The 23196-nt window shown below is 38.4% G+C and overlaps 2 protein-coding genes across 4 annotated transcripts in view; both read left to right on the top strand.

Annotated features, from left to right (window-relative positions):
* The window catches only part of LOC129787246 (limbic system-associated membrane protein-like), a 49257-nt gene that overhangs the window by 1953 nt on the left and 24108 nt on the right, over positions 1-23196 (top strand). For 2 of the 3 annotated variants that reach the window (XM_055822688.1, XM_055822696.1), the window contains exons 2-3: positions 3488-4005; positions 17022-17141. In XM_055822688.1, coding sequence (XP_055678663.1) covers positions 3924-4005; positions 17022-17141 — 202 coding nt within the window. In that variant the 5' untranslated portion in view covers positions 3488-3923. Of the gene's footprint in view, positions 1-1253; positions 4006-17021; positions 17142-23196 lie in introns of those variants that run through there. The other variant, XM_055822679.1, reaches the window with a different exon arrangement.
* On the top strand, positions 13394-14199 carry LOC129787261 (uncharacterized). Its single transcript, XM_055822710.1, has 3 exons — positions 13394-13487; positions 13558-13854; positions 13925-14199. Exons 1-3 carry the CDS (start codon positions 13433-13435, stop codon positions 14074-14076), a joined length of 504 nt encoding a protein of 167 aa, XP_055678685.1. The 5' UTR covers positions 13394-13432; the 3' UTR covers positions 14077-14199.

The following is a 23196-nucleotide window of genomic DNA, read 5'->3' as shown; positions in this document are numbered from 1 at the left end:
AAAACGAGAGAAAGCCAAACCCCCATTTGAAGAGAAAATGTGCACACATATTTTATTTTATTGCTGAACTTTTCTTCTAATTCCAACTCGAATCGGGTTGAAAATTGAATAAAGTTGGTTTGAGTGAATCAACTCCGGGAACTCCATCGCAATGACGAAGCAAGCTCACACAAAAAAAGAAAGCTCAAGATATTTTTTTCTCCTTTGATGTTGATTGGAACTTTCGCGTTTGGAGAGAGGCTGCGGGGCGTAGAGCATCCCTTTGCTTTGCGATATTGGGTGGATAAATTTTAAGCCTTTGGGGTGGGTGACGCAAAGTCAAAAAATATATAATATACTCTCTCCCAAATGTCACGTGTCAAGCAGGAGTGGGTGGTGTGTTGAAGAGAATTTTTTGGGGGGAGGCTGTTTGAAAGAGGAAAAAAAGTCAAATAGAGCTTTTCTATGTGATCGAATAACCCAGTTTTTGATTGCTTTTTTGCCCATTTTGCCTATCCCAAGACCTCCTGGCCGTCTCTTGCTGCTTGCTAATAGATAAAATGTACGTTGTCAACAAAATTCAAAGAACTTTTATTTCTCAGAGAAAAAAGTGCAAAACAAGAAAAATTCGTTGTAGTCTTTAAAATTAATTACCCAATTTAAAATTCCTAAAAACATTTAAATCAATTCATTTAGGGCAGTCCGGGGCAGATTCGCTCCTTTAAGTGTTTAACACTAGTAAAAAAAAATATTTCAGTGTGAGAACAAAGTTTTTTCAACAAAATAATACATAATTTATTGCAAAAGCTCTGGCAAATTAATAAACTATGTATAAGTAAATAATAAATAGAGTTTCCGCTATGGAATTATTCGTATTTTTTATGTCATTGAAGATAAAACTGTAATTACTTTAGGTATAACTGAAAAACATATTCAATAGTCAAACTTATTTTAATTATTTTTAATTCCAACCCCAATCACATTTTCGCAATTTGCAGCGAACTTTTTTTTGCAAAATTTTAATATGTGTCAAATTGAAATTAAAATATAATTAAAAACATTAGGTAGTAAAAATAAAAAAAGGTGTTTATTATTTTATAAAAGAATTATAATTAAAAATAATAAAAAAAAATAGTATTAATTGTTGTCGGAAAATTATTATTTTAATTCATTTTGAAAAATAAATTTAATTAATGTTTACGTTGAAATTATAAAAAAAAAACAGTCCTTGATCTACGTTAAGCCTTTGCAAAAAGAAAATTTAAAAAAAAAATGTATTTTAAAAATAGACTCAACGTAAAATATTTCCTAATATTTTATATAGATAGATATAAATTGTAAGTACCTAATATCAGGACTAACTACATAATACACAGCTGTTGATACCTTCTGCTTTTGGATTTATAGAGGTAAATAGCTTTAAGGAGATAAATCTAATTCCGTAAAAAAAAAAGTGAAGAAAAGCTTTTGTGCGTTAAGCTTCTTTTTTAGAACTTTTAATCGCCGTTTTGAATCCTCTAAGCTAGAGAGCCTCGTACATTGTACTCAGCTCTAATCCTACCATGACACCAAAGCGACCTCCTTGGTGACTTTCTAAGCTCTTTCCAATCGCCTAAGGTCCACTTGCCCTTCGCCCCCCGCCCACAACTGAGCTTGATGCCTGAGGGGGTGAGAGAGAGATTTCTTGTCGTGGAATATGCGGTGCGTATGGTGTGGGTTTTACAGTGTCACGCCATTCAGGTCGGGAGAAATATTGTTGGGGATAAACAATATATTGGGTGAGCATGGGGAGGACAATGTCAGTGAATATATATTGATGAATTACATGGAGGTCGCTGCGTTTCATTAATCTTCTCATGTGTAATCCGCTCTAGGCTCAGGCCCAGTGGCGTGAGGGATGCCATGGAGGGTGCGGGAAAAACACTGTCCGGGAGCTTTGGGTGAAAAATCACTTATCATTGCGTTTATCACACAGGATGGTCCACATTGTCTCCAAAGATACTCACAAGACCGGGCAATAGGGGAGATGAAATTCAATAACCTCCAGTGGTTGGATTTTGGTTTGACAGGGGAATTAATTTTTATTTCATGCTACATAGGCTCGAAGCATAAACGTATATGTATACACAGTGAGAGAGGATCCCAAGTGATGGCTCTATTCTTTCGGCAGCTTCTATCGGTATTACGGCTCACCAGAGGAACTCTTATGGGATCCACTGTGGAATTGACAAAATGTCTCCAAAAAAAAAGGATGGGAATATCTCGCTCAAGTCATCCGGGGCAGGGGCAACCTCTTCAATGGGGCGTAATCTTCTTCTAAATCCTTTGGTTGACTGGCCTAGGATGAAATGGGGACACATTCCGCATTCCCATGCTTGGTACACACATACACACACAGACCAAACCCTCTATATTTGCTTTCACATGCGAGGCCCAAATTGTATGTGTCGAGGGACATTTCATCAACTTTCGAGCAATTTTCTCATCCCAAAGGATAGGCCCTACGGGCAGGGGTTACCAGCCACCCTTGTTACTTTTATATCGTAATCGTCTCGTTAACATTTTATCCCCTCAAGCACCCAAACGTCCCCCTCAACATCACGGTCGGTGATGATGATGGATTCCAACATCCGCAATTTTCCCTCCCTCACTGCACATCTTCACTACCTCCAGTCCATCCCCACATAGACATTCAATTTTAGACTCTTGCACGAAGAATCAGCAGTCACCCTCTTTTTTTTCACTCACCCCAACGCACCACCCGGTGGATGCTACTGCCCCATGGGTACACCGTGACAATTGAATTCCGGCGGAATTAATCGCATTGTTGTCACCAACGCCAACCTCTGACCTCACGCCGGCATGTGGGAGCTTCCCGTCCACAAATGGAGCATAATAAAAATCCCGCGCGAAAAAAGGGATGAATGCAATGTATTTTTGCATACAAAAGAGGAAAAGTTTTATTATTTATTCCCCCCGTATTGTTTTGCAATGCTTTTCCCACCCTTTCGCGGTTAGGGGTAACGCAAACCACACCCATGCCACATAAAACCCCCATTCTATCTCAACTCGGGGAATTTCTCACGGATTGTGGAGAAGTTTTTTTTTTATTATTATTTCAACAAAATATATGCATATTTTAGTATTTTATTTTTATATATTTATTGGAATGAAATTTTTTGTGTAAACTTTTGTTTATAATTTCGAATGAAACTTTTACTAAAAGACTCTGGGTATGCGAAAAATAATGGGTATGCTAATATTTTCCTCAGACTTGTACTTTTCTCATTTAACGTTTTGCTTTGCTATTTGGAGCAGGAAAAAATGTTTTTTTTTTATTTATCTCAAAGATAATTGTAATGAAACTTTAAAGATTTTTTTTTATTTTAGCAATAAGTTTAGATAGAATAATACAGTATTAGGAATAAAATAAATAGATAAAAACACTTAAAAGCACAGCATGTAGAATCTCAGGGGTTAATAAACAATTTACAAACTATTTTTGCAGACGTATTTAGAAACGAAGTAAAAATATATAGTTTGCTGAGCGAAAACACCACAAAATTCAATTTAGTCGGAAGAGCACTCACCCCCAACCCCTGAAGCAGAGTGTACTTCCCCAAAATAACCAGCACAGAGTGACAAAAACTAACAAACTCATTATGCAAATCCACGAACAATAACCTCTAAATTTTCAAACAATAACCCTCAAATAGCTACAGTGTAGTGGAGAAGAGTTCATCGATAAACATTTTAACTAAAGAAAAAAATAATATAAAGAGAATAGTTTGTGCATAAAACTTGATATAGAAATTCAATGGTGGTTTCCAACTGAAAAACAATTTAATCAACAAGTTCATTAAGCGGATGGAGTGAAAGTGGAGCAGAGAGTAGAAAGCCCCTCTTTTGGAATCAGGCAGGTCTGTGTGTGACAAACGACAGTCATGGCGAAAAATTGCCACAGCTCCGCGATGATGGTGCACCTGTTGCTTCTCCTGGCGACCACCACTGTCGACTTGTGCCTCGGTAGGTATTGAAGCCCCAATCCCATTCCCTTTGGACACAGAAAAAAATCCCACCCATCTCTATCAATTGATTCTCTGTATTGCGATATAAAAGCCGCGGGGATATCGCCGCAGACAGAGAACACACCCCATGAGCCTTTGGCTTTTCTCTCTATAGAACTACGTGAACCAATAGGGCAGGAAAATTGGGATTCATGTCCTAGAATGAAAATGATTTTGCCGTGAACTTCAAAGGGGCTTTTCATCCCTTTTTGCTCCAAAGGGACGTTGCATTTGGGAGACAATTTGCGAAATGGAGGACTTTCTGCTTGACTGTATTGGCTGTGGTACCCAGCTACATGATAAAACAAGCCATATTATTGATTTTCTACAGGCATATTTGCTCTTTAAGACCTCTCACGATGTATGTAATGGAATCCATCCATTAATGAAACAATGGAAATTATTTTTATAGGGAAGAATGGAGTAAATGTGACCCGAATTGTGCTTGAATTTGTTTTATTTTACCTAAAAAATAATATTAAATTTCATATTAAAAATTTGTAAGAAAGAAGCTTTTTTTTGAGGAAAAATGGGAAAAAATTCCAACTTAAATTGCAATTGGCTAGAGCTTTTCATCCCAATGTGCTTTTGAAAGTATTTTCCGAAAAAAAAAAACATTTTTAAAGTTTTTTACCATGATTCACCCGAAAGTTTTATGTAGACTCGACCTATTTATTTGTACTAATGGTAAAATATAATTAATTACAGCTCATCTTTTGTGAGAAAATCCAACAAATTGCCAAGTTTTGACGTCCAAAATACGAATGAAAGTTGCGAAAATTGTTGAAAAAAAAAAGGAACTTTGGAATGCATTATCTGTTATAATTGTATAACATTTATTCCTTCTATAGGTTTTATATCTAGATACATATTTCTTCCAACGCGGTGAGAGTCCCCCCTTAACTCCCTTTTGCTATGAAATTCCTTCTGCTTTTAAGAACATCGTCGTCTTGTGAATAATTTCCACACCTAAAACCTTAATTACTCCCACGTAGATCTTTTGGAAATAACTAAGGGGAATAATACAAGGTAATATCTTCTTTAAAAGTTGCACACAGTAACACGATTTAATGAGCTTAAAGCGGATTTCCAACAAATTCCTGGAAAACTTTGTCTAGCGCCCTTTCTCCTCATGCTATATTTATTCACATTTAAACACAAGCTATTAATTCAGAAAATTATCTTCTCGATTTGCCGTGCCACTTCATCACTTTTGTACAGATTCCCTTTTTGCAGCATGTGATTGACTTCTTTTATGGAGGGAAGGTTGCTTTTACCCGCCACCCCCTCCCCGAAAATCGTCCTTTGCGCATTTTCCATTGAATTCTCATGAAGAATTATTTTTCATTGAAACGTGTAAATGGCATTTGATTCTGTCAGATGGAGGCGTTGGGAGGCAGTGGGGGGTGGTGAATCATTTTCGAATATTTCCTCCTTGTGGGTGGAAAACTTCCTGCGCGCCAGAAAGTTTTACTCTCACAGGCCCACCCCCCACGTGGGTCGTTGGGTTTTAAAGAAAATTCTAGAGGGGTAATACTGTATTCATCAATTATGGAGACGGCACGAGGAGTTTTGCGGGAGAGTCTCTTCTCCCGGAAATTAGGAGAAGAGCCTCAACTTCTCTGATTTGTTGTTTCCGCAATTCCCGCAGAGTCTTTCTGGGGGCTGGCAGGGAGGGAAGGGTGTGTGTGTGCTGGGTGGGTGGCTCACAAATCACAAGAGAAACAATGAAAAATTCATGAATCGATCTAAAACTGATTGTGGGTTTTCTCTCGCAGACCAGGAGTGATGCTTCCCATTTTCCATGGCGAAATCACGATACATCGCCCTGGATATAGAACGAAAACAACATGAACGGGGGGAGGGATGAGTAGCGTGGAATGGGAGTTCTACGGGGAGATAACTTCTGACCGACTGCCCGTGACAGAAGAGGCATGATTTGTGATAACCCCAATTCCGCAATCTCATTACAAGGCGCCTTTTTCGGTCACTGCTTTCTTTGTCTTATTCGTTTTAAAGCAGCACCCCGGGGTGGGAAGTGTGGGGACGTGGATATAAAGCACACAAAAAAAGAGAAATTGTAAGAGAAAAAGCTTTTAAATCTCGGCATATTGAAACAATACGGAGATGAAATAAATGGGATAGTTAAATCGTGAATATGAGAGCTTTTTTATCAGATTTAACTTCTAAAGGCGTTTAAGAATGTCGCGACCTAATATTCTGGTGCGTAATCTGAATTCTAATAGAGATCCAAATCATTCACTAGAGGGCTTTGTGTAGAAACAGAGACATCTGGAGTTAAAAGAGAATTAGGAAATATTAAGAAAAGCTCAGGATCCATATATAGCTCTATCTCTCTTTTTATACATAACAAGAAATAATATATCATGGAATTAATACTCAAAGTTCTCAATTTCTCCTTGGAAAATCACAAACTCTTCCTAGCAGTGTACCCTCCTTCTCATCGTACCGAGATTGGCAAAATGTTATTACACCCCTTGGTGGTGAAAATGTGAGAATTATAATCAAACTTAGCCAAGTGGAAGATAGCGCGAGGATATCTTCTTTGATGGTCAAAAAGCAATCGAATGTAGACGGAAAAGCTTCAGCAATTGAGCTGGGAAAAAACCACTGAAGAAGCCACCGCACCAAAGCTAAGTGAGCGAAGAAAATGAAAAAGTTTAGCCAAGTGGGAGAGATATCTTGTTGAGAATCAACCCCCAAAAGGAACCCCTTTTGCCCACATCAATGGTAGCGGGGGCTTCTTAATATAAATTTAAAGTGCTTTGGAGTAATTTGAAAAGTTGCTCTCTCCGGCATCTCCAAAACACTTGCAGTGTGCCCGGAGTTTTGTTTTGAATATAAATTTCGTGGGTGTAGATGGGTTTTGTGGGGTAACCTCGAGTTGGGTGAGGGAGTGGATTCCACGATGCTTTTCTTATTCATCGCCATCTTCTTCCATTTAGAATGTTGTTTTGCAACCAATGTTGTCCAATGACAAAACTACAGACTTGTCTGCAATTTATCTGCGTCCTTTCACAAAACCTCCCGAAACTTTTGCACATACACTCACCCTATTCATCGTGTAGATCCTTTAGCTTGTGGAAAGTCCGCACAACGCCGCTGCATCGATGCGGGTTTGCCGATCCCACAGGAGCCACCACCACCACTCCTCATCCCATCGAAACCCCCATTTGTCAGGGACAGAGTTCTCGACTTGGGGCAAATAATGAGAGAAATAGTTAATCAAACTATTTGGTTTGATCTGTTTTTCATTTTAGCACAGCTGCGAGTGTTGGAATAGTTTTAAAATTTCCTCCTCCAATGCAAAAGTTTCCGGCAGAGGAAATTGGGGTTTGAGGTCAATCGTTGAAAACCAAGGGGTTTGCAACTTTGAACATAATGTGGTTTTCTATTCCACATTATTGATAAATCAATTATCGCCACCAAGAATGCTTCTCGATTGAAATTAAATTGTTTCATTCTCTTGAGGATTTTTTTTTCCTTGGCTGCATTTGGGAATTTAGAACATTTAGAAACATTTGACCAATTTTCATAAAAAAAAGAATATTCCAAATGTGTCAAGTAAAAGCGCAAAATGTGGTCAGAATATTATGTAGAAATTCCTATAATCTTTAAAAATTTTTACGATCACCCCTTGAAGCATATGGGGCAATTGTTGAGGGGTTGAAAAAAAAGCTCTCTCCCTCACATACTAAACTTTTTTCCTCGCGGGACTTTTTATCGACGAAAGTTTGCCCGTATTCAGCAATGTTGGTCGCGCACCACCCACTCATAAATTGTGGGAAAAATTTGTGCAGAATTAAAGCTTTTGTGGGAATGCATTTTTTTATTGTCACATACTGGGTGACTCTCAACTATTCTTGTGCGCCGGAGAACGTCTATTTAATAGCCGACAGAGGATTTATGGGCACTCTCAGTGTTCGCCGCTCCCGCACGTCCCGGCGCCAATATAAATGAGGAAGAGCTCTTGTGTTTAAGAAGTGTTGGTCCAATCATTTTTAATAAAACTCCACCACCCCCCTTGGCGATAACTTGGCGCAACTTGAGCGTTTTGAACGATGAACTGAGAAAGTACGTGACGAGACTTTGCTGCTCGACTATTGAATTTTTTTTCTCACTGAATGGATATATGTACCCTCAACTTCTCTTTATTTTCAGTGCCAGAATGGTGCACAAATCGCTCGGAAAGTGGTGATTATCGAATGATTGACGTTCACTCTTCTGCCCGGCCCAGTGTTCGACATATTCTGTATGAGATTTTTGGGGAAGGAATACTCCTCTGTATCCAATGTCTCTGGGATTTTGTAGCAGTCGCAAGAAGTTGGACATGATCCAGCAGATCTCGCAAATTCTCTGCCAGGAAATGCCACATAGTTTCCCTTTCTTGAGTGTTGAAAACTTAACAGTATAATCCATATGGAATAAATGCAGTAGTCCCCTTGCCGTGATCCCAAAATTCACTTGGTCTCTCTCCTCATTGCAAAAGTAGGTGAAAGTTTAATGAAAGTCACCCCAAAATCCGTGGATTGCTCCAAGGAAGCTATACAATAGGGTGGATATTTGTGGGAAGAACTTATCGAGAGAGACAATATTGCCACCAAAAGGGATTTCATACAATCTTGTAGTCTATCGTAACAATTTGCAAGTTGACCTCTGACACGCTATCGATTGGTAAATCTTCCCGCTCGTTGTTGTGACATTGTTTGCAAGAGATGTGCTTGTTTGGCACAATCCATCCAAATATTAGTCAATCACTGACAATTTTCACCAAATGGAATCACGTCTTCGGTAAATTTATTTACCAATACGAAAAGTACAAGTTTCTCACCCCCTAACACCTACAAACACCTCTTTGGTTTACATATAGGTTTGTTTGATTGGCTTTCGGGTGATGTGACTTTGCAATTTGCATTAACTGACTTTGCAAATAATTATTTCTGACACTCGAATCACTCGAAGCATTCTCAGGAGCTTTTCTTTTCATTTTTTTGCGTCAAAAATTTTTAAATATATATTTTTCCATTTTAAATTAAAAGAAACTCACTGAAATTCTACTTCAGATTATGTAGGACTCTTAAAAGCACATCTATCTTTAGTAAAATAAATTATTTTCATGAGCTTTTCATCACTCTTTTGCAAGAAAGAAAATTCTTCAATGAGCTGAGGGATTCTTTCTGCATAGCACCCGAGAGAATCCCTCACGTGGTGATACAGAGAAACTGGTATTTTGGGGTTTAGCAATTGAGGTCATTTACGGCGTCCCAATGACCACGAAACTGCATTCCCGTGCTCCAAAATGTTGCTGAATTCCCAGAAGCTGCACACGGGTAACATAAACTCCCAAAATACGTTGTTCACTCGGCCATTTCGGTCCAGAGCATACCCCGCGGGATTTAAACGGGGGTAATGGGGGATGCATTTGGGGTTAGTATTTATGAAATGCGTCTCCCTGAAAAATGGGTATATAATTAAATTTATGCAAATCATGCATGAACTGCGTCATTTATTCTGCAGATGGGAGCACCACACTGAATACAACTTTGTGCTGAGTCGAGCAATGAATGGCCGGCAATTTAGCTGAAAAAATCCACAATTTAGCTCAAATTGAAACCCATAATACTGCCCAGCTGTTTGTGCAGGGACATGAAGTGGAAAGGACACCTCCAGGGAAAAATACCTCCGCATGAATTGCTTCATTTTAATTAACCCTCAGTGGGTTCTTTTCACTTTTCCACCGAGAATTTCTCATCCCTCCCCGCCATTTGTGCAATTCTCCTGCCCATATGGGTGGCATTTTCTATGCAGTGCACATGGCACCGGGACACAGGGAGTAGGGCTTCAAGCGCAATTACGGTGCAGGTGAGTGACACACCGATGATTGCATTTCTCCCATCTGAGAGTCCCACTGTGGTGCAGCCCCCATGAATCACCTTTAGGTGACATCAACTGCGGGAATTTATATGTATTACGTCTAATTGGTCAATTTAGGAGGTCACGACAATCACGGGAAAACCAGGGGCCACTGCTTGTCCTCCCACGGATTCACGCGACCTCTCCCCCATCCCATTCTCAAAAAGCTCCCAAAACCATCTCTTGGGTTCTGTGTGACAAAGTGCACGATGGGAGGAATTTATTTGCAAACCCCCATCGTGGCTACTATCCTATTTGTAGCACATGCACCGGACTTCTTGGCTCCCCGAGTAGATGAAATAAATCCCATATATCGCTCATCATTCCCACTGGGGGGTGCATCCACAAACCACCCCCTTAAGCATTTATCATCGATTGTGTTGGGAATTTTATTGGTGGAGTGAATTAAATGGATGCGAACGAGAGAAATCGATTTTAAAATGGTTTGTTTTCCAACCTTTCCAACGTTGAAATGTTGCTGAAACCACGTAGCTTCCTTTCATTGTTGCGAGATGAATTTCTCATTGAGATGAAGATCGTGGAAAAATATTAGATAAATGTGAACTGAAATAATTTATTTCAAGTGCTTCGACACTTTGGAAATAAAGCAACTTTTGAGAGGTTTTAGATCAATGATATAGTTCAATTAAAAAGTTTTTTCATTTTAACTATGTTGCCTGCTTAAACTCAAGGGTGCAAAGTATAGGGGATGATAATCTGGTAAATATCGTACATTATTTATAAAGAAATCGGCAAGCATTACTGTATAAAACATAATTGAAAAAAAAAGGTCTCAAATTGGATTATTTTTAAGAAGAGAATTTATTTAGAAAAAAAAACTCTGTCTTGGGTTACGTCAGCAATTAACCCCCATGGGATCCTTATTTGCCAAGGTTTGAATTAAATTCACGCAAATCCACGTGCCGTGAAGTCGAATGATTAGTCAATTTCTTCTCGGATCAAACCCAGAGGGGTTGTCAGCAATAAATCCACGATGTCGTCCCGACGTTTTACCGGCATTCCGGAGGGGGTGGATTTGTGCGGGATATGTATATAAGCGAGCGGGTGTTTAAAGCAGTGTTTGTTCATTAAATTGTACCCCCATTCCGTACGCCATGAAATATAGCTCGGTTGCAGCTGAAGGGCATCCCCAATGGAGCTGCTAAATTGGAATGTGATGGAAGAATATTGAAATTTTATCTCTTCCGCAACTTTCCCGGCATTTTACTTTACCCTCCCCATATCCCAACCAATCCTTCTTTCCTGGATCTATTTCAATCGATTACAATACTTCCTGCTCATTCCCCCACGCAGGAAAAAAAATCAACAACGCTCTTTGTAACAGGAAGAAAAAAATAAGCAGCGTGATGACTTTCGGTGGCCACAGCGAAGCAACTAATCGGAAAAGCTCTGGATGTGTATTCCCGAATTCCGGAAATGCCACTCTCTTGGTGCTTAATCGAGCGATAATTATGGCATTTGGGGTGTAACCTCCACATACGTTAATCTAATTCCCTCCTGCCAGGTGTTTGGGGAGCACAGGTGGAATCGAACGCGCACAAACTTTCATCGTATGTGCTTTTTTATCCCTAGCTCCTGTCTCAAGTAATTAATATCTCTCCATCGCCCCCTTGCGTTGCTCTACCTGGCAAATGAGCACCTCTCTCGAGCGGAAACAACGGAGAAAAAATGCGCCCTTTCTACGAAAATTGAGATAAAATTGCCGTGGTGGCAAAAAAGAGCACACCATATAGGGAGATCTGTTGCAATTGAAATCAAATTTTCAAAACTTTTCCAACTTTTTGTGCTTTCAACACTTTTTTTTGCCCACCCGCATTGAGTATTCTCAAACACACACACCGACTTTCTCTTCCACCAAAAATTTCCTTTCCATGCCCAAATGGTAAATGGCCTATAAATCGCAGAGAAAAGTGGAAAACTGTGAGAAAAGTTGGTGTTCATGTGTTGACTCTCCTCGCACCAAAAAAGGGTGTTCATTGAGGGAATTTAGATGTCTAATTTAAACAGTTCTTAGTAAATATGAGAAGTGTTTTCATTTTCTATGCTTGTTTTGCTTCTAGTTTTTTTTTTTCAAATAATGAAAGCTTTAAAATTAAAGCTATTGATATTGTAGATTTTTTACAAAATCAAAAGAGCTTTTAAAGCTTTTAATTTTATTTAATTGAAAATTAAAGCCAGGAATTGTTTAAACATTGAATAAAACACTTCAGCTTTTAAATCCTAAAGTACTCAGGCAATTTAAATGGGTAATTCAGCTGAAATATTCCAATTTTAATTAATCCTCATATGAAAGAGAATATTAAGCAATAAATTTATGACTAATTTACAAATAATTAGAAAGTTTGCTTAATAATTTCTCAAAAGATCTCACAGAGATTTATTGAATACCTACCAAAACATGGTAGCTATCTCGGTGTGTACTTCCCCAAATTAATCCTACACCAGCCATCTGGACTTCCTCTCATATACGTAATGAAAATGACGTGAGACGAATGCAATATGCATTCGTACAGCATATTCAAAACCCTCTAATAAATTCCCTAATGCATATTGGGGGACTCCGAAGTGTGCGAATTGCAATATTAATTATTATGTGTATACAGACACATTCAATCACAGACAGGTTAGCCAAGAGCTTTAAGGATTAATGACTGCAAAATTGCATGTTCTCTCTTGATTTAAATGCAAAACTATAGTATATTCAGCTGAATATTATGTGTGTACATATCATCGCCAGCACCCCAAACTGCCAGTCTGCAAAATTCAATGAGGCACACACACACACACCATCCACCCCATAATTCGTGCAATTCGTGGCAGCATTTTGCCAGTAATGACGAAGAACGAGTAAATTGATAATCTGCATAATTTCCGCCATTATTGTGCCAGTATTCTCGGCTTATGTGTACTACAAAGTGAGGATGAGCAGCGGGAGGCGTAATGAGTTACTCAATAATCCACCACACCCCCAACGTGAGAAGGCTAATTGAGGGAAAAAATTACAATGGTTCATTAATCAGACTCGGAATAATTTTGCATGATAATTGCGCCACTATGTGCTTGAACTTTCCACACAGTCTGTTTGATTAAAGCTCACGAGAAGTATGAGCTTATTTTTTTTAAAATAATATTCTTGCGAAGTTTTCACAGTGCTACGATAATATTAATTCAATACAATTCAATGTGTACCCTGTGCAAAAATATTATGATTAATGCGTCATTCTAAAATTCGGATCATACACGATCGAGAAAATTCCGCAGATCCATGTAAATTTAAATTATTTTCGCGAAATTTCTATTGGAACAAATGTTTTGCCAAATGAACAAATAACTAATGATGAGACAGCTTCATGATGGGGTGTATAAGAAGTCTCAGCGAATTAGGAGAGATTATCAGTTGATCTGAAAAGTTTGTGAGTGAAACATTCAACATGCGCATTTTTCTGACTCTTTCGGCTGTCTTGCTGTTCACTTCAGCAATTCAGGGTAAGAAAATCTTTAGATATTCCAATGTTTGAGTTTTCTCTTGAAACTTTCTCGTTTACTGCTTTTCCAGCAAAACCATTTTTTGGAGTAATTACTCAAGCTACTGGGAATATTCTTAACACCGCTAGTGAAGCCACAAAAGATGCTGTTAATGCTGCAACAAACGTGGTTACAACCGTCGGTAATACAGCAACAAACGTCGCTACAACTGTCGCTGACACAGCAACAGACACAGCTACAACAGTTGTTAATGAGGGATCTAAAATCGTTGACTCTATAACTAACACACTTAATGATCAATTTGATCAAATCAAAAATGATCTTGAGGCAGTTGTAGATGAAACCAAATCGGAGATGGAGTCTTCATGTAATTGCATTAGCGTTACTTTATCCAATAATTATAAATTTATAGTAATTTTGTAATTTCTTTTAAACAGTTGACGATCTGCTCAAGGAATTGGACGAACTTCTTCAAGCGCTACAGAATCTCGGAAGCTTATTTGATAATCTTGATACTGAAATTCCGGCTGAAACTCCTGCTGATAATTCTCAATCTACAACTACTGGAACTCAGCAAAGTGCTCCATAAACTTGAATTTCTTTATGAATTTCAGTTAAAATTTGCCTTCTGGAAAATTCAATCGTAAATACAAACACACGTGTAATGATGAAAAATAAATAAAAAAAAATACAAATTAAATAAAAGAAAAAAGTTTTATTATTTTGTAGAAGTTTTTGGGGTTCGCGTGTAAAACAGATGTCGTTTTCTTTTAAAATTCATTTGTTTAGACTTCATTGTCTTATAGGTTTATTGGCTTCTTGTCTCATCAAGTTTCTTTTCTTTCACGGATATTTACGTCGCGAATGATGAAACACTTGAAATTTTTTTTTATCGAATTTGAATTTATGCTTAATAATCTCATAAAAAGAGTCAATCCTTAAGAATTATTATTTTATTTTCTTCTTCTTGTCAATCAGACTCTGCACAGTATAAATTCCTTGATATCCTTGATATTGATATATTATTCGGACCATGATTAATTCCTGACACAATACCTTATTTGCAATCAAACCCCATCCGGAAGGGGCGTGCGGGAGCAAAAGATGATTACCATTAATTTATTATACAGAAATACATCTGTTTATCAGTTGGGGCAATTGGCAAGGTTTATATTGTTAATAATTCCCATGAATGGCATTCACGTGCCTCAAGGTGTTGACATGTTTAATAGTCAATGAGAAGGATTGCTCCCCTCCCCATTCATTTGGAAATGTGCCTATATGTATGGAAATAATTGAAAGTAAATCACCTATTAAGTACAATAAACATTAGTGAGTTATTTGTGCCAATTTAAGGAGCAATATAGTGGTCTCAATAGACTCTACATAATTGCGAAGTAGATTAAGTCATTCATAGGTCACTGCCCTACTCCTGTTGCCGTACACAAAGCCACGTACCACCCTTCGGGACTTCCATTACCCCATTGGGAGACGGGATTTTCTACCTCACACAGGCACATTCGCTTAAACCATCCGGATTTTAATAGATTTACAGGAGCGTGCGAAATGTTCAATTTTCCGGCCTCCTTCCGCACGCGAGGAGTCTGCAATGATCAATTGAGGCAATTTTCTCACAGAACCACACACCTTCAGCCCCACCATAGCATTCCTTTTGGCACCTTCCGCCCCGCTCGTTAGGCCCGTACACACAGAAGTCAAGGAATACCATGCGGAGGAGTGAAGATGGTGGTTGTGCCTAACAGGAAAAAAATATCCGTGTTGGAAAATATGCAAATTTAGCAAAAAGGCTGGGAGAAAAACAGCGAAATAAAATTAAGAAATATTGTCTGTGGAGTGTAAAACATTTTCAACACACGATTTTATTTCATAAATTTCCCTCTTTTATAGTGCGCAGTGGATAGGGTAACCCATTCGCAAAAATTGCCAAGGAATGTGTTTGAGAAATGTTTTATGAACTTTAAAGCACGGTAAAGCCATATTTATTCAGGTGTGGTGTACGCTTTCGCTCAATCTAGAAAAGTTAACAAACATTCTTCTTAAGAAAATAGGGAATGATAATTTTATTGATAACAAAATACAAGAATTTTTTAAACCTAATAAAAAATATTTTACGGATTTTGCAGACTTATTTTCCAAATTTCTGGAAATTTTACAATCATTCTGGATTAATTTAACCCTTTAACGTTTTTTGGGTCATACCCTGACCCAAAACGGAAATGATTTTTTAAGGATACTTCTAGTTAATATTTTTGGATGCTTTCTTCGCCAGTATAAAGCTAAAGGATCAACCTTTCAAGACATATTTTTTTGATTCGTCCAATTAATTCCTTTATAGTCGATTTTTTGCATCAAACTTGGGAAAAATTGGCCGATTTTCAGCACTTTGAAAATCGGCATTTTTTCCTATTTTATAGTTTTCCGATAGTCTAAATCGACTTGAATCTTATAAATAGACTAAATAACAAGAAAAAATGCTTTATGGGAACCTTGAAAGTCGAACCAATTTTCCAAAAAGCTTTTCCAAACTTTTTGGGTCAGCATATGACCCAATGGACGGGAAGGGATACAAAACGCGGAATTTTTGACAACTCATTTCCCATACATAAACAGTGCGGTGAAGTGGCTGGATGAGCCACGATTTTCAGTGATTTGAGTGATTTCCTGGCCAGAATCTTTGGCCAGGATGTGTTCTGATGGAGGGATGGGTATCCTCCTTTAGTGTTGTGTTAAGTTTTCTGCAATTTTGTGATAAATAAGTGATAAATTGAACGCAAAACCGTGGCAAGGTACGTGTTTTCAGTGTGGAAAAGCGGCTGGATGAGCCACGAATTTCGGTGATTTGATCGATTTCCTGGCCAAAATCAGTGGCTGGGATGTGTTCTGATGGAGGATTTGGTATTCTCCTTTACTCTTCTGTGAAATTTTATCCAAATATGTGGTAAATAAGTGGTAAATTAACCACAAAATCGGGGCAATGTGTGTGATTAGAGGAACCTTCACCTGGGATGACACTGAAAATCCTGACCAAACTACTTCTGGTCGGTCTGAATCTCATTGTAGTTCATCCCAGGGTGCTTCCGAGGCTTCTTGGGGGTAACATTACCGGCCACGGACACAGAGTGCTTCTTAATTGTGAATATCAAAAATCCGTGTTTTGTATCCCTTGCGGTCCATTGGGTCATATGCTGACCCAAAGCTTTTCCGGAAAATCCGTAAGTTGGAAAATTTTTTTTTCGACTAAAATCTGTATAATTACGCCCAATGAGTTGGAAAACAGCGAAATTTCCAAAATCGGCCCAGCAGTTTAGGCGCGGACCTTAAAGGGTTAAATACTCCAAATCCTGCTAATAATTTTAATTTCAATACAGTTTCCCGCATATAATGATCCAACAGAAATGTACCCATCTATCCGAAATTCCCAAAATCATACCAAATAGAATCCTGAATCCTTTTGAAAACGAATTCGCAAATTTCAATGATTCTAAAATGCCTCTCTCTCCCTTTGTTTTCCAGGTGGAGCAATCAGCCACACGAGTGGAGCCAAGGCAGAGCCCATGTTTATATCACAATCGGCTGCATTTAAATTCGTGGTCGGTGACACCATTTCTCTACCCTGCGAAGTGACGCATCCAGGTGGGTTAATGTTTTTCCACAGGACATCCCATTAAAATCTCATTCAGAATGCGTTGTACAAGTGGATTAGCAAATTATCCCCTAGATTCCTGTGTAGTGAAGCAACAACACAAATCCCCATCACCCTTCGGCACCATCAACCCTTAAACACACACACACTCCAATTGCACCCTCTCTACAGAATTTAATTTTATAATGAAAATTTTCAATTTCTCCAAAGTGTGTGTGGAGTGTGGAAAGAAAAATATTTTTCAATCTGCACCTCATCGTCTTCATCAAGTTGTGTATCAGCCCTTTCTTCCGATGGATATCACACCCTGGGGCTGCTTACGCTTTTTTCTTCTCTCTGACTAAAATAGCGATTTCCGTTGCCGCCGGATATTTTTTCTTTATTGATACGATGATGGTTTCCCGCTTTCGATCATCGACCCTTCCACTCCCCTCATCAAAGAATGAGGCCTTCAACGAGGGATTGGTTTGTCCCGGAGAAGAACAAAAAGAAAATATATCTCCAATCCACTTCAGTATGTATGTACATTTTTCCCTTTTTCCCAGTAGCGTCTTTGGAGATCAGAGCTGGGTGATTTTGTGCGGCGGATATTGGATAATTTTAGAAAATTCTCTCAAGAATTTTCTTTTTTAATAAAAGAAAAGAATTTTAAGAAAATGTTACAACGCAATTAATAAAAAATATTTATTAATTAACTAGATTATTAGGGTAGTACCACATTAGCATGACAATACATTGGAACCTCCAGATGTTCTAAGATTTTTTTGATTGGTTTACAGATAATTTTATTTTCTTAAATTCTTAAAATTTTTTAAACAAAAAAAAAAAAGAAAATACACTCGTGCCTTGGCATAAGATAGTCTAGGATGTACTCTTCACACTCATTATTTTCAATACGCGAGAGTAGTATATCCAAAACTATCTTATGCCAAGGCACGACTGTATGTAAATCTCATAATTTTATTTGATACAAAAATTCTCCGCCCAGAAAAATTTCCCGGCTTTTGTCGCTTCATCTCACATCGAATTTTATATTTACTTTTTTCTGCATCACCAACGGGTGAAAGTCAGAGGAAGAGATACAAAATAATAATATTAAACTATAAAAAAGGGAAAGAACATGCGCCTACATAGCGTCAAGCGAAAAAAAATGAAAGAAGAAAGCATCCACCCCCACAAGAACCGGAAACTGCGCTGAAAGAGTGCACATAAAAAATTAAATGTTTTGATAAAAAATGGTGCAAATAAATTTTATTTTTATTCACTTCCCATCTACAGATACGCACGTATCTGGAAAATAATAAAATTGAATTGAGAGTCTCAAAGTGGCGTCGAATAAAGCAACAACCCCCTCCTACGTGGTGGAAAGGGTGCCTATGGGGGATTATCTCACTTCTGTCACCCACTAATCCGGGTGCCAGAAATTTCCTCTCGAGAGTGTCAAAATTGTTCATATACAGAGAAGCTCCTTGTGCTCCAATTTATCACATTTGCCTGTTTGCGTCCCGATATAATGACACCCCGAAGTGTACATGAGGGGTGGATGGGGGATGATTTTAAATTCTCCACCAGCTCCGCCAGGCACAACATGCAAGTCATGAGGTTCTAAGTGGATTACCCAACTTGCTCCTATGGAAGCTTTTCACTTCACTCAAATTGTCTAATACTTTCACTCTATATGTGTGCACTTTGTGTGGGTGGAGGGGCTCTTTTCTAAACCTACCCCCCACCATCCTCATGCCTAAAAACGCTCCAAGAGCATTCACCACTAAGCCGCAGACAAATCGAGGGTCTGCATTTGACAAAACCATTCCCATTTGTTCGAAACTCACCGGAAAACTTCAAAACTATGTTCTGGAAAAGCCCTTTGAAATCTCGCTGGTTCCACGGAGATTTTCTCAAAAAGGGGGAGTTGTTGCGAAATTAAAAAAAAAGACGCATGGGGTTTTCCTTTAAAAATTTAAATTTCAATAAATTGCAAAAGAACTTTTTATGAACTTTTCCGTTTTTATATGCCAATTTTATGAACTTTTGAAATATTTTCCATCTTCATAGAGAAAATTAAATTTATTTTCAAGAGACTACCGAATTCTACAAATTTAGGAGTGTAGCATGTTGATTTTCTAGTCTTCTCCTTGAGTGTGTCGACAAATCGTATTAACTATTTGACTTGTCTTGAAAATTTCAAAGTATATAAAGCACCTTTCTGCATAATAATTTGGCAGAGAGTTTATCATTTCCCTTCCAAATGAGCTTGAGAATGAGCTTTTAGAGGTTTGCTGGATTGTAGACATTTGCACATCCAGGTGAAAAAGGGTTTAATGATTCGAAATGTATGCATTTCACATGATAAAATCTCCACCAAAGAGCACCCTAACCCACAAAGTAGAGTAAAATTCGCGATTTTCACAGCTACGACAGAGAAAAGTAATTAACTCATCCAATTAAAGTGCAACACTCTACAGGGAGAAAATTCTTGCAAGAGTATGAGACGTGAGCTTTCATCCTCTGTGCGAATCCATCTGTTTAAAATTGCCAGGATTTGCTTTTTTTAGCCGGGTGGTGTGACAAAGTGGAATGGATTTCGTATTTGAGGCGAGTACTTTTCCGGTGGAAGCGAAAGAACGCACACGGAGATTTGTTGCAACGTGACAATTTCAATAATTCACAAATTCAACCCCCTTTTTTTGTACGGGAGGGCGGGGGGGAACACCACAACCGTTGGAAAATCTCTCGTGCGAATAAATTCAAAAACCCCCGGAAGCCCCCAGAGATACGCGGTGGATTCAATTGTATAAGCCACCGACTTGGGGATTTTCATACGCACCGAGGGAAACACCCCAGTTATATTTTCCACCAGTGAAATTCTGATGACTGCGCGCCCCTTCGCATTGGAATGGGGCGACAAGTTGAAATTGTACGGAATGCCCCCCAGTGGATAAGTAGCTAAATTTTTGCGCACCAAATTCATATAAAGCCTCTTGGTGGAATTTTCTCATGCACCCCCATACCCCCTGTGAGTTTTGTGTGTGGGAAAAAATCCCAGAAAGTGGGTGGTGGAAATGAAAGACAAAAATTCTTCCACCTCCAATGGAGGCAGTTATGGTGCCATAGTGAGGCAAGATAGTGCGGAGCCTTGAAAGCAACATACTCCACTCATTCCCTTGAAAGAAAAACAAAAAAAGATGCTCAACAGAGATTCTTTCCCATCATCCACGCCATGTAAATTCCCACTGAATTATCATCATCTCTGACTAATACTTGACATAATGCACAACATCCGAGGAATCTCTCCCAGGAAGCACCATAAAAGTTTCCAAACTTTGTGCGCAAATATGGCTAAAAATGCAAAAAGTTTTAATCAAAATCCCCAAAATATTTTAGATACACACACCCCTGAGAGCCTCCAATGATACAATTTCTCGTCATCGCCCATGACAAACTGTACACAAGGGGGTTCATCGCATCACCCTCCTGAGACCGTCACCATTTAAATCAACCCCCGCATATTGCTCACGAAATTTATTCCACGGCATTGTGTGCAATTTTTTCACGCAAATTGCACACAAATAGCTGAATTATGCTGAAACCCAGATCATTTTTCAGCCATAAGATACATCCATAACAACAAAAAATCCCCTCGAAGGGCTTCAGTCAATCTACGAGGGGTTAGCAAGATAAGACTACGAGGTGTTTGGTATCAACTTTCCACCCCTATTCGGTATTCATTATTTGAGCGATAATTGCCACATGCGAATCAGTTGGCCATATCGGAAGGGAGGATAACCCTCACTTTAATATAACTCAATAATACCCTAAATTCAAATAAATAAATGTCGTTGTAGTTAATGAGAAAAGGATCAAATAAAGCATTTTGACTTTTCTGATTTAAGAAGGATTTTTTGAATTTTATTTATTCTACAAGGAAAATTAGACTTTAGAATTAAATAATTCTTGCTCTATTTATAATTAATTGGCAGACTCTTACATCCAATTTCTAATCCTTTCAGTTGCTCATTACATTTTCCAACCCCCTAAAATTCTCTCTATTTTGGATCTTCGCAGAAATCCTCCCCTTAAAAAAATAATTTATTTAACCCTTTTCTCTGATCCTTTCATTTTTCAAACCACCCAAATGTATCTTTGGCAGTTTATTTATTTTTCCACTAAAGTTTCATTTCCCCAAGAAAATCAACAACCCCCCCCCCCCTCTCACCCAGGCACATTGATTTTGGGCAGCATCCCAAATTTTTCTTTCACCCAAAAAACCAGCCATTTTGCTCTTTCTCTATTTGAAAAAATTAAAATAAATATAAAATGAGCTTGGCAAATAGTCCCAGCAGAGCTTTTTTTGATTTTTTTCTGCGAAAGAAATTTTTGGTACATATTTGGGTGCACAACCCCTTTGGGGGTGAAGAGCAACATACCCATTTTTGGAGCATGTCGTGTGTTATCTCCCCTCTGTCAGCCAGCTGCAGTTGTGCGATAACTTTACTCCTAAAATGATTGATTCACTCAAATGTGAATTATTTTGTTCGCAAGTGATGTTTCTACAGCACATCCGGTTGGCTGTGTTGTTAACCCATTCAGTACCGCTGAGGCATTCTTTTGTCATAACAACGCTTCAAGAAGAGGGTGTGTGTGGAGGAGGAAATGGGTTTTGCCTTGAGAATTCAATTCATTCTGCGTTTACTTCCCGGTATGCCGTTCGAAGTCATTGTCAAGCGGAATTCGTTGACAACATCAATCCAATATATTCGACGATGCAAGCCCAAATAAACTTTCATATACTACATCATGAGAATCCCTTTTCCACACACATTCGTTCGAAATACGCGTTCAAGGCATATAAACTCTCTCTTCCCTACTCAGCGTGTTGGTTTTCCATCGTAAACCACCCACTTTGCCATACCATGACGACAAAATCCGCATAAAATACACGGTGCGTGTATTAGATGCTTTTAAATCTATTATTATCCATTTTTTTATTCCTAGTTTTTTTTAGCATTTTTTTTATTGTATTTTACTGATTTTCTTTTTTTACATTTTAATTTAATTTGACATTATTTTTTTTTTAAATGAAGTTCATGACTTGGTTCAAGATGTTTTTTTCAATTTCTCAATTAAATAAGCATCCCTCGTCATAAATTTATTTTAATATTTTATTCAATAAATTAATTTAAGCAAACTTCTCCAATAATTTTTTTAATAAAAAAAAAAAAACATTTTAAGCACCTGAACTGAGGCATCTTGTACTCTATAACCCATGCATTTCGCTTTTTTGTGCTTTTTACTGGAGAAAAATCCACTTTCCCATTTTATTGAGATTCCACCGACAATGCTCCATTGCAACACACGATGCCACCCTCATCCCCTGAACCGCCCGTTGTCATCCCCGCCGCAGGATCACACAGCATGAGGGGGGCCAACGAGGAACCCGTGCTGACATCCAAGCCACTGGCGACGGAGTAATCTACTCGAAATTGTGTTACACTCGACACGAATCCGTGTAAAGTTGTCGAAAGGGGATTTCAATGGGTCGCCCCCGCATTCGAGATTTCTGCACACATTTCTTGACACAGACACACACAACCACCCAGCCAAGAAGGGCTTCCCCTGGAACACATTAGGATTTGTAAGCATACATTTGAGACTGAAGTGTTGGCTGAGATTCTTGTGGTAAACACTGGAAGGCTATAATGTGCAACAAAACGGCAATGTTCCCCATATACTCGAAGCATTATTCATGCGAACCAAATTGTCCTTCTCACTCGGATGCATTGACTCATAAAACCAAAGGCAAAGATCCTCAAGTGTTGGAATGCTGGGAGAGAATATAATGCCCAACTTCATGTCATTGATTGTGAAGGAAGAGGCAGCTGCTTCTAAATATCTGACGATATGGCCTAAATAAAATGCATGGTGAAAGGGACCTCAATGACTCTCTTGAGAGATTTCCCAGAACGGACACAACAGACAGGATCTCATCACATAATTTATGAAATCATGTTGGTTTTGTATATCTCACCGAAAGCTTATTTCCTT

Source organism: Lutzomyia longipalpis, chromosome 1 (genome assembly GCF_024334085.1).
Source record: "Lutzomyia longipalpis isolate SR_M1_2022 chromosome 1, ASM2433408v1".
Lineage (NCBI taxonomy): Eukaryota > Metazoa > Arthropoda > Insecta > Diptera > Psychodidae > Lutzomyia > Lutzomyia longipalpis.
This window is presented reverse-complemented; position numbering and strand designations above follow the sequence as displayed.

What these genes read in the sequence shown, in the direction of transcription:
- LOC129787261 (XM_055822710.1), top strand. Translation starts at nt 13,433, where the DNA reads ATGCGCATTTTTCTGACTCTTTCGGCTGTCTTGCTGTTCACTTCAGCA. An exon ending in GTTCACTTCAGCAATTCAGG is followed by an intron (nt 13,488 to 13,557) that starts GTAAGAAAATCT and finishes CTGCTTTTCCAG; the next exon opens with CAAAACCATTTTTTGGAGTA. An exon ending in ATCGGAGATGGAGTCTTCAT is followed by an intron (nt 13,855 to 13,924) that starts GTAATTGCATTA and finishes TCTTTTAAACAG; the next exon opens with TTGACGATCTGCTCAAGGAA.